The sequence below is a fragment of the Malus domestica genome, chromosome 08 (genome assembly GCF_042453785.1).
Source record: "Malus domestica chromosome 08, GDT2T_hap1".
Classification (NCBI taxonomy): domain Eukaryota; kingdom Viridiplantae; phylum Streptophyta; class Magnoliopsida; order Rosales; family Rosaceae; genus Malus; species Malus domestica.
The window spans coordinates 14,043,790-14,056,147 of record NC_091668.1 but is presented as its reverse complement, the minus strand read 5'-3'; the positions used below and the strand labels follow the sequence as shown (position 1 = coordinate 14,056,147).

General features: G+C 36.7%; 1 protein-coding gene across 1 annotated transcript; it reads left to right on the top strand.

Moving 5' to 3' along the window:
* The first annotated feature begins 2,659 nt into the window (after positions 1-2,659).
* On the top strand, positions 2,660-4,334 carry LOC103450124 (uncharacterized). Its single transcript, XM_070826294.1, has 3 exons — positions 2,660-3,382; positions 3,472-4,107; positions 4,311-4,334. The coding sequence occupies exons 1-3, from the start codon at positions 2,660-2,662 to the stop codon at positions 4,332-4,334; spliced, it is 1,383 nt and encodes a 460-aa protein (XP_070682395.1).
* Positions 4,335-12,358: the final 8,024 nt, after the last annotated feature.

Sequence of the window (12,358 nt, the reverse complement as noted above, 5' to 3'; positions counted from 1 at the left end):
TCCATGGGAACAATTCTTCAAGAAAATGCTAGATTATCGTCAACTCATGGTGTTTGGATGTTCATGCTACCCTTGGCTCAAACCTTACACAAATTCAAAGTTGGTAGCTAAGAGCAAGCTCTGTGTCTTCATTGGCTATAACTTGCCTCACAAATGCTATAGATGTTTAGACCCTGATAGACACATATTTAATACAATTGTTACCCTATTATTTATATTTGTTAGTGTCTCATTAAGACTATTGTGAGTAAATTACTTTAGTTTTTGTAATTTATAAGGATTAGGATGCTTATTGTTAAAAGTAAAATTTAACATGGTCTCAGCACATTCGTTACGTTTTAGTCATGCTATTAACATTGGGTTCATTTATTTAATTATTTGTTATTTTATTATTAGGTTGAAGGCAATTGGGTTTTGGGAAATCTTATTTATTTGGAGTTGACTTACAAAGGAGGCTTCTCAACTTTACACACAAGGAATTACTATTGCCAATAGAATTCCAATCGATGGCTCTAAGGATTGGCAATCGACAAGTCAGGAGAAAATATTTGTGAGATCAAGGAATAAAATCCTCAATTTTATTAGAAGAAGGGGGTCCTACGAATTGGAAATGAGCAGTACATAAAGATAAGAAGCAAAGGCTTGGGGGGGGGGGGGGGGTATCTCCGACTTCTTCTTCTAGCATGAAACAAAGAAAGCAGCGACAGAGCGGCAACAATTTGGTTCTTTTTCTCTAGTTTTATTTTATGCAAAATGTTCTTCTTAGAATTACTATGAATTCTTTGTTCATGGGGCTAAGAGGAAGCCCTATTTATGATTACTCTAGTTATTTGATTGTTCAATTTGTGAATTTCAGATTGATGATTAGTTTTCATTCACTAGAGGAATTGTAATTTTAATAGTTGGTTCTTTGTGCTTGACCATAGCCTAGGATTTTGATATTGAAATTATTTGCATATGAATTTATTTCTGACCATTAATTGGATTCTATCGATGCTTTGTGAATGAGAATCATGAACTTATATTTTGATTCGACCGTAGACGAATATAGGTTTGTGTGGCTTCCTAGAAAACTAACTATTTGTTTGACGTGACCAAGTTGATAAGTGGTTAATTTGTTTCTCACTACGCTTAATTGGATTTGTACATGTTTGTGTATACCAGACCATCGATATAAAGACTATAGGAATAGTTGAGTTCAAGCTTGATCACAGTAAAATTAACATCTCTTTGAGAAATTATTGGCATGTGTACCTGACCACAGACATATGTATGGAAGTTGTTTTCATTAATTTGATAATTCAGGGGTTGACAATTGGATACTAGGGTATGACAATTAGTGGTGGAATCAAAGCCTTAGTGTTTTCTTACTTTTGTTCTCAATCATATTTATGTTTAATCATTGTTAATTTTAATTATTCTTCAATACAAACCCAATCTTTATTACAATTTGTTAAGTAATAGTTACAGGATTAAATTGTTAAATCAACTCTGGTGGATTCGATCTCGTATTTACATATTTGTACTACAACTAATTTGTGCACTTGCAAGTAAATTTGGGTTGGATTAATCTATTTATTAGGTTAGTTTAAATTCACATCAAGTTTTTGGCGCCATTGCTGCTGAGGATTGCTTTTTCTAATTTAAACTTTAATTGTTGCTTATCATAGTTAGTTTAGAATTGTATTTGTTAGTGATTTTTCTTTTCTCCTTTCTTCTGTGTGTTCTTCTTTCTTAAGTTTTGTTTGTTTTTTTTTTTTGGGGGTACTGCTCAGTTTTGCTTTATTATGGTAGATGCAAGGACGTCAATCACTCAATCTAGCACTTAGTCCTATTGATCACGAACTTGAGAAGACTTTGCGAAACCAGCAGCAGAAACATTTATCTCAAGGAGAGGTGCTCGAAACTCCACCAACTTCAGAAAAAGAATCGGAGATGGCCGAGCAAGATCGAGAAATTGTGCTGGTTAGAAGGCCGATGAGGGATTCTTTTAACCCTCAGGATTTGGATCAGCCCTCGCGCATTGCATTCCAACCTAATATTGACGGAACTTGTATGTTATCTCCTCAACTGCTTACTATGCTTCCTCACTTCAATGGAGAATCTCTAAAAGAAGATCCTTATGCACACATTCAAGAGTTCTTCGACATATGCAAAACGCAACACATTAGGGGACTTAGTGCGAATGAGATTAAATTGCTTTTATTCCCCTTTTCTTTAAAAAGAGATGTCAAAGTGGTTGCGTTCATTACCTGCCAATTCCATCATTGCTTGGGGACAATTGGCTAAAAAGTTCATAAAGAAATTTTTCCTTGCACACAAGAAAAAACAATTGAAAAGAAAGATTCAATCCTTCATTCAAAGAGATGGCGACTCATTCCATGAGGTGTGGGATCACTTTAATAAATTGCTTGTCAATTGTCCTAATCATAATCTGCTCGAAGATGAACAGGTATAAGCATTTTATGAGGGATTAAATGATTTGAATACAGCCATTGTGGATTCCGCTTGCAAAGGTATGTTAATGAAGATGAGTCATGAGGAAGCAATTGAAATGTACGAGGAACTTGTAGAGAATTCGCAGCAATTTAATACAAGGGGACGCTAGGCTAAAAGAAGTGCATATGCAATAAGTGGTAACAATGGTCTGCAAGTGGAGATGCCTTCCATGAACAAGAATATCGAAGCACTAATCAAGACCTTATCGCCTCAGAGTTCTCAACAAGCTCTCAAGTCTAATGTACGTGCAATCTATTCAGAAAATGATCATGCGACTAATATTTGTCCGATAACTTCTTTTTCAGATAAAGAGCAAGTCAATTTTGTTGGACAAGAAGGGTATTCTTCGAAGCACAATCCGTACTCAAATATATATAATCCGGGATGGCGGGATCACCCTAATTTCAATTATGCAAATCAGCGGAATGTATTGAATCCTTCACAAGGGAACACACAACTTCAAGGGACTGCTCCAGGATTCTCCAAACTTAAGAAGTCGTCTTTGGAGGATAGCATAACTGCTCTTGCACAAAGTCAGCTTGCATTTCAACAAAGTACCCAAGTTTTCCAGCAACAAACACAAGCTGCTATTCAGACTACTCAAGCTTCACTTCAGAAATTGGAAATTCAAATGGGGCAGCTTGCTAGTACGGTAAATGAAAGAGAGAAAGGCAAATTTCCAAGTCAACCCATAGCTAATCCGAAAGGTGTATATGAGATCAGCTCTAGTTCGAATCATCACCCATCACATGAGAAAGTCAAGTCCATCACCACACTTAAGAGTGGCACACAAATGGATAATAAAGTTCAAATGGCAAAGGAGGATCGAGAGACCAACGTGGAAAAGAATGAAGCGGTGGATGTAAAGGGTAAAAATGCTCAAGTAAATAGCCCAAGGTCCCTTAATTCATCAAAGTTTGATCCTTTTTCAGCTTATAAGGACAAGCCTCCTTTTCCTCAAGCTTTGATCAGGCCAAAGAAAGATCATCATTATTGTTCAAAAAGGTCCATATCAATATTCCACTACTTGAGGCTATCAAGCAAATCCCTTCCTATGCCAAATTTCTCAAGGGTCTTTGTTCACATAAGTGCAAGTTGAATGGTGAAGAAAAGGTTTTTCTTACCAAGAAGTTGAGTGATATCTATCTATGGAAAAATCCATCGAAGCTCCAGGACCCTGGAATTCCTACACTATCTTGTGTCATTGGGAGTCATAAATTCGAAGAAGCATTGGTTGATCATGGAGCAAGCGTGAATTTAACGCCATATTCAGTTTATGTGGAATTGGGTCTCGGGGAACTGAAACGAAGCCCAATTACATTGGAATTTGTTGATGGATCTGTGAAGAAGTCATGTGGTGTTATTGAAGATGTGTTAATGCAGATTGACAAATTTTATTATCCGATGGACTTTATTGTTCTTGATACAGGGCCTGTGCATTATTTATCTACTAAAATTCCGATTATTCTTGGACGTCCCCTTCTAGCTACTGCAAAGGCTAATATTCAATGTGACACTGGAGTTTTAACTTTGTGTTTTGGGGATATGAAGGCTCAATTTGACTTGTATCCTACTCTGGCCTTTAATCTGGTGTTGATCATGTTGAAAGTATTCGTCTTGCAGTTCGTGCGTACAAGAACGACTAGCACAAAGCAGTGTCTGGTTGAAGATAGTAAACTTAGCGCTAATGGGAGACAACCCAATTTCTTTTCCTTAGTTCTCTTTCTTTAAGTTTTATTATTTTATTTTAGTTTTTATTAGATTGGTTCTCTGCTACTGTTTGCTCCCTGTAGTTAGTTATGTTTTTGCAGATTTTGGTTGATATTATACTCTGATCGTGGAGTTCATGTAATGTGTCTGGTGGTCTCAAGATACGACAAAGAGCTACATTTACAAACAGGGCAGTTCCCGGACTTCTTTTTCTTTTCTTTTCTTTGTTTTATCTATTCCATATTTCTTTGTGTCCCAATTACATTGCATTTCTTTACTTTGAACATTGAGGACAATGTTCGATTCAAGTTTGAGGGTACGGTATTTTAATTTGGTCTTTTAAAAGTTGAAAAGCATGAGCTGCAAGTGGTGACATTCAAAAAAATAAAAAAAATAAAAATAAAAAAAGGGAATCAATGAAGAAGATGTCTTGTACATGCATAAATGTAATGAAAGCAGCTCGAATTTGTTGGTGATGTCAAATGCTTATTTTCATATGAATATGGGGTATAAGGGAACAACATGTGCTGCTGTCTTTGCTCTAGTGATTTACAGAATTTGTATTGTGCATGAAAGAATATTTTATACAAAAGAAGGAAAAGTAGACTGAAGATGCTAGATGCAAGGCTTGTTGATGCTATTTTTGAAAGTGATTCATGTTTTGTGCTTATGGTAATTAGAAACATTCTAGCATTTCTCATAATTTTTGCATTCCAATCCTTTCATTTGTTTAGCCATTTACCTTAAGCTCATGTTACAACCCTTAATAAAGACCTACTTGATCCAAGGAGAGTAATTTTTTTCTTTATGGAGATTAGATCAATCTGCAAGCTTATGGTAGAGCATTGATGTAATGATCTTTTGAGTGTATACACGTAACCTTAAACACTTTGAGTGAATTGAGCATATATCTTGTGAGTTTAGGGTTGAAGTTGGGTTAAGCATGTTGAGTTTACTTGCATTTGTGTTGTATCAACTTTTGGCTATTTGTTCACTCAAGCATGTTATGTTTTAAGAATATGTTATTTTATGAGTAAGGTTTGAGCACTATATGTTGTTACACTCTATTATTCTTGATATGCATGTGTGTAGATTCCCTGAGTTGTTTGGAAAGATTAGTTTTTAGTTGTGTCTTTTTTTTTTGCTCGAGGACTAGTAAAAGATAAGGTTGGGGGTATTTGATAGACACGTATTTATTACAATTGTTACCCTATTATTTATATTTGTTAGTGTCTCATTTAGACTATTGTGAGTAAATTACTTTAGTTTTGTAATTTATAAGGATTATGATGCTTATTGTTAAAAGTGGAATATAACACGGTCTCAACACATTCGTTACGTTTTAGTCATGCTATTAACATTGGCTTCATTTATTTAATTACTTGTTATTTTATTATTAGGTTGAAGGCTATTGGGTTTTGGGAAATCTTATTTATTTGGAGTTGACTTACAAAGGAGGCTTTTCAACTTTACACACAAGGAATTACTATTGCCAATAGAATTCCAATCAGTGGCTCCAATGATTGGCAACCGACAAGTCAGGAGAAAATATTTGTGAGATCAAGGAATAAAATCCTCAATTTTATTAGAAGAAAGGGGTCCTACGAATTGGAAAGGAGCAGTATATAAAGATAGGAAGCAAAGTCTTGGGGGGGGGGGGATCTCCGACTTCTTCTTCTGGCGTGAAACAAAGGGAGCAGTGGCAGAGCGGCAACGATTTGGTTCTTTTTCTCTAGTTTTATTTTATGCAAAATTTCCTTCGTAGAATTACTATGAATTCTTTGTTCATGGGGTCTAAACTCTTAGCTAAGGCTACGAGGAAGCCCTAATTCTGATTACTCTAGTTATTTGATTGTTTAATTTGTGAATTTCAGATTGATGATTAGTTTTCATTCACTAAAGGAATTGTAATTTTAATATTTGGTTCTTTGTGCTTTAACCATAGCCTAGGATTTTGATATTGAAATTATTTGCATATGAATTTATTTATGACCATGAATTGGATTCTATCGATGCTTTGTGAATGCGAATCATGAACTTATATTTTGACCCGACCGTTGACAAATATTGGTTTGTGTGGCTTCCAAGAAAATTAGCTATTTGCTATTTGTTTGACGTGACCAAGTTGATAAGTGGTTAATTTGTTTCTCACTACACTTAATTGGATTTTTACATGTTTGTGTATACCGGACCATGGATATAAAGATTATAGAAATAGTTGAGTTTAAGCATGACCACTATAAAATTCACATCTCTTTGGGAAATTATTGACATGTGTACCTGACCACGGACATATGTATGGAAGTTGTTTTCATTAATTTGATAATTCATGAGTTGACAACTGGATACTAGGGTATGACAATTAGTGGTGGAATCAAAGCCTTAGTGTTTTCTTACATTTGTTCTCAATCATATTTTTCTTTAATCATTGTTAATTTTAATTATTCTTCGATACAAACCCAATCTTTATTTCAATTTGTTAAGTAATAGTTATAGGATTAAATTGTTAAATCAACTCCGGTGGATTCGATCTCGTATTTACATATTTCTACTACAACTGATTCGTGCACTTGCGAGTAAATTTGGGTTGAATTAATCTATTTATTAGGTTAGTTTAAATTCACATGAGACCCTCTCACTAATAGGGTTTATGTCTCCAGGCATGTGTATTTCGAGGAGATACATTTCCTTATCATTCCATACCTTCTGTTAAACCCCACACTTATCACTCTCAGAAAATACTTTATCTACCTTTTATCTCACTTTTCCCAACCTTTATCCTCCTGCACATTCAATAATCTCATTACCCTATCACCTAACCCCACTACTTCTATCTCCCAACAACCTACTTCTCCACATCAACACCCAGAACCATAATCATCTCCATTACTTGCATATCCACATGTCTTTTCCATACCATGTCCACCATTACAACATGTCCCTTTTACTCACCCTATGTGCAAACCAGGTCCAAATCAGAAATTTACAAACCTAAGGCATACACTCCTATCAAACACCCACTCCCCCTAATTTGAATCTTGAATTTGTTCCATCTACCAATCCACAAGCCTCTAAATATCCTCATTGGAGTGCAGCAATGCAAGATGAATTTAATTCCTTGCAAAACACAGGTAACATGCAATTGGTTCCTAGACATCCTACACAAAATCTTGTTGGATGTAAGAGGGTTTTTTGTATCAAAAGGAAACCAGATGCCTCTGTGGAACGATATAATGCCAAACTGGTGGCCAAAGGGTATAATCAACATGAATGCATTGACTACAGTGGTACCTTTTGTTTTGTGGCCAAACCAGTTACCATTAGGATTCTTCTTACTTTGGTAGTTCATTCAAATTGGTTCTTACATCAACTCGACGTAAGCAATGCTTTCTTACATGGTTTTCTGAAAGAAAATGTCTTCATTTCTCAGCCTTCTGGATTCATTGATCAGGAGCATCCCTTTCATGTTTGTCCCTTGAAAATGTCCCTTTATGGGTTAAAACAAGCTCCACGGGCTTGGTTTGAAAAGCTTCAATCAGCTCTCATTCACATGGGTTTTAAAGCTTCTCAATCAGATTACAATCTATTTGTTATTCATCAACCAACTTTGGTTTTGGTACTTGTCTATGTCGATGACATAATAGTCACTGACCCTTCTTCTACAGCTTGTAAATTCGTGATATTCAGTTGAGTGCTCAATTCCCAGTTATGGACCTAGGTGATCTCCACTATTTCCTTGGACTAGAAGTAAAGCGATCCTCTTTAAGCATCTTTATTCATCAATCTATGTATGTCCTAGATTTGCTTAAAAGATAAAAAAATGGATGAAGCAAAGCCTTGTGTTACTCCCCTAGGTTCTGCAAAACTTAATCATTCTGGTCCACCTCTTTAAGATCCTGCAGAATATAGGTCCATTGTTGGGGTTTTACAATACCTAACTTGGACTCGACCAGACCTCTCTTATGTCGTTAATCTAGTGTGCATGTTTATGCACTGTCCTAGAGAACAACATCTTCAAGCAGTCAAACGAATTCTCATATACTTGAAAGGTTCTTTTGGTTATGGTTTGTGGTTTCCCAAAACTTCATCTTCTCTGCCCATCAAAGCCTTTTCTAACGTTGATTAGGCCGGCTGCTCTTAGGATAGAAGGTCTACTAAAGGTGTTTGTATTTTTCTGGGTCCTGCAATTATAAGATGGAGCGCCAAGAAGAAACATATTGTTGCTCGTTCATCGATAGAAGCATACTATAGGTCTTTAGCCCACATTACTGCTAAAATCACTTGGATCTGCACTCTCTTCAATGATATTGGTTTCAAATTACCAATTTTGCCTCAGATTTAGTGTGATAACATTTCAGCCATTGCTTTGGCTTCAAATCCTGTCTTCCATGCAAGAACTAAACATGTTGAGATTGACTATCACTACATCCGCGATCTAGTCCTTGCTAAATTACTCACGGTTCAATTTGTATGTAGTCAAGATCAACTAGCAGATATCCACACCAAATCTCTCCTAGGACAAAGATTTCTTCAACTTCGGTCCAAGTTGTCTCTTCAACCTTCTCCATTCAGCTAGTTAGGGAGTGTGAAGAGAATACTAGAGTAACCAACAATGTAAATAACTCACAAGAGTTAAAAGTTAGTTAGGGAAGTTTTAGTTATTGTGATAAAGGTTTTTACCTTTTTCCTTTGTAAGTTTCCTCTTCCTTAGCATGTATATACAGTTTTAACTTATCTTTTAGATTAATGAGAAAGATTCATTTTCCTCAATACTCTTAATTGGATTTCGATTAGGTTTTCTGTTGCATTTCTTCAGTTTTTTTATTGTGTTTTTAATTCAAACTTGTCTTGGAACATTGGTTTGGTTACAGATGTGTGGCATATGAATTGTGGTGCCAAATTCACAATGAGACATATGATAGCGTGGATTTGAACCCCGTCAGTAGTTAATCTAACATATAATCTAACAAAATCTATTGTTTGACAAAAAGAAAAGTTTCACAATGAGATAAGCATGGGAATTGCAGGGCGATGGGAATTCAGGCAATGGAGTATACTATGGCAAGGAAAGCTTTTTTGAATAGAGAAACATTTGAATTGATGGGGAGAGTGGCAGTCGAAATAAAAACATTTGGTTGCAATAAGTGAATTAAAAATGATAAAAAAAATTAATTTGCGTTCAATTATTTTAGGCCGGTACCAGACCAAACACTTTACTATTCGTATCTTGCTTAGTATTCTTGTCCTACTTAACCAAGCCAAGTCAGTCCAATCCAAATTGTCTGGTGCAACAAACGCACTCATATGAACTTGAAAATAACCCTTTATAGTAAATTACTTGTCATTATTTATTATAGTAAATTAGATTGCCAACCTTACCTTAGATAAGATTTTTTTAGTAAATCTGAATTTTAGATTGATTTTAGATGTACCTACAATTTGTACCTAAATAATCAAACTAGAATAGTGATTAAAATCTAAAGAGAGTTGTTAAACCCACCCTATTGTCCTATTTTTTTACTCATCTTTTAATAAAATATTGCCTCGCAAGCAGACGCAGATCAATCAACTCTCATCTCGAACTTAAGAAGAATCGGAGATCCTTGTGTGTTGTCTTTGAATGAGATATGCGCCTTCTCCACCCTATAGTTTTTGGCAACCAATGATTTGAATTTTTTTCTCTTTCTAGCTTTTTAAAGATATAGGTTGAATATTTTGGGGACTTTCTGTTCTTAAAGAAGCTGCTGTTTGCATTTGAAACTGAGTGAGAAGAAATTGATCAATGTGTGCGGGGGAATGTTAGAATTCTTTTGTCCCATATCGGCCATAAGGCTTGAGAACAAGCCATTTATATAGAATTACCTCACTCTAATTAATACCGAGGCCTTTTGTATTAAAACCCCACACCTGACGAATTGAGTAGGTGGCCAAGTGGGGACAGTATCGGTGTTGTTGAAATGGGCCCATGGCCCGTCTACCTGAAATTTAAGTTGGTATCAGAGCCAGGGGACGGGTCCGTACATCCACGTGAACGGGTGGGTCTCCTTTGGCCCCGCGTAAATGGGTGAGCCCCGACTTGGCTCCATGTAGGCTAAGAGATGCCACGTGCATTGGTCCAACGCGAACGGGTAAGCCCCGGCTTTGCTCCACGTGGTTGCCAATGTGTGGAATTCCACGTGTGACCCATAAAATGGGGTCTCACGTGCGGGGGAGTGTTAGAATTCCTTTTTCCCACATTGGCCATAAGGCTTGAGAACAAGCCATTTATATAGAATTACCCCACTCTAACTAACACCTAGGCCTTTTGTATTAAAACCCCACACCTGACAGATTGAGCAGATGGCCAAGTGGGGATAGTATCGGTGTTGTTGGAATGGGCCCATGGCCTGTCTACCTGAAATTTAAGATGTTAGAATTCCTCTATCCCACATCGGCCAGAAGGCTTGAGAACAAGCCATTTATATAGAATTACCACACTTTAACTAATATCAAGGCCTTTTGTATTAAAACCTCACACCTGACTGATTGAGCAAGTGGCCAAGTGGGGACAATATAGGTGTTGTTGGAGTGGGCCCATGACCCGTCTACCTGAAATTTAAGATGGTATCAGAGCCAGGGGACGGGTCCGTACATCCACGTGAACGGGTAGGCCCCTTTCGGCCCCGCGCAAATGGGTGAGCCCCGACTTGGCTCCACGTAGGCTAAGAAATGCCACGTGCATTGGCCCAACACGAACGGGTGAGCCCCGACTTGGCTCCACATGGTTGCCAATGTGTGGAACTCCACATGTGACCCATAAAATGGGGTCTCACGTGCGGGGGAGTGTTAGAATTCCTCTGTCCCACATCGGCTAGAAGGCTTGAGAACAAGCCATTTATATAGAATTACCACACTCTAACTAATACCGAGACCTTTTGTATTAAAACCCCACACCTGATGGATTAAGCAGGTGGCCAAGTAGGGACAATATCGGTGTTGTTGGAGTGGGCCCATGACCCGTCTACTTGAAATTTAAGAGAAACCACTTCTGGATTATCCAGAACAAAAACTTTAATGAATCAAGGACAATACTGAGGTTTGATTGAAGCTTTGGCTATGGTCGTGCTCCTCCTTCGCAAGGTAGAGAGAGGTGAAGAAAAAAGAAAATAAAAGAAAAGAAAAAGTAAAAAGGCATGGTTAACTAACAGCCGCAATATCTCATTGAAAGAGAGAACCAACAGTTGGGCATGTGTTCCTCATTTTTTATTCTTTTGCTTAAAGTGATAGAGATTACATAGTAAGGCTAGGATATTGCCACTTGTATGACGATTAGAAAGTTAGTCGAGCTGTTAGTCTGTTAAGGAGGTTGAGGTGTGTATGGCTCAACATATAAATATTGAGAGATGTATTTGCTTAACTGCTAAGAAAACATAATATATATAAAGTTTTTCCTTCTTTTATTTCTCTTTACAAATCTCTCGACTTCCCTCTTTCTCTCACTACATTTCTTTAGGTTAACATAAAGGGCTATATATTAGAGGTTATTTTAGGAATAATAATGGGTAGGAAATAATATTTTAACTTTTTTTCACTTTTTATGGTGGGTGAGATTGAGGAGGGAGGGAGGAGGAGGGGTATTTTTTTTTTTTTGGAGGGGGGGGGGGATGGAGGAAGAGGAAGGGGATGGGAATAGGACAATGAGGTGGGTCTAGTAACACTCAATTGAAATTCAATACAACACTTGGTTTTAATGTAATACAATTTTATCCAGTGATGAAAATCTAAATACCCCAATTTTTAGGAAGATTATCTTGAAATAGAGTTGCAAACTATTAGTTTGAACGTGAATCACTCACTATTCTACAGCATCTTTGTCTCCATTTAAACTTCGTTAGTCAATTTAACATTTTTAGTGGGTCAATGTAACTAGTTCTTGAACAAAGCCGCAAGTTTAAATTTAAGATTTTTTTTCATAAAAAATATGAAAAACAACTTATCTCTTACATGAATCTGTGTACATTTTTGTCATTTTATACGTCCAACAACAGTAACGCTTCTCACTTGGCATGTCATCTCTCCAAAGGTGATTTAAATACATTAATCACACCGGATATGGATGTCGTGAACGAAATCCAATCAAAGTGATAGGAGTTGTTGTGAGTTTAAAGAA

Excerpts from the sequence above, each read along its gene's own strand:
- LOC103450124 (XM_070826294.1), top strand. The coding sequence starts at position 2,660 with ATGCCTTCCATGAACAAGAATATCGAAGCACTAATCAAGACCTTATCG. Across the intron at positions 3,383-3,471 it reads TAAAGGGTAAAAATGCTCAA|GCCAAAGAAAGATCATCATT; the intron begins GTAAATAGCCCA and ends AGCTTTGATCAG. Across the intron at positions 4,108-4,310 it reads TGGTGTTGATCATGTTGAAA|ATTTTGGTTGATATTATACT; the intron begins GTATTCGTCTTG and ends ATGTTTTTGCAG.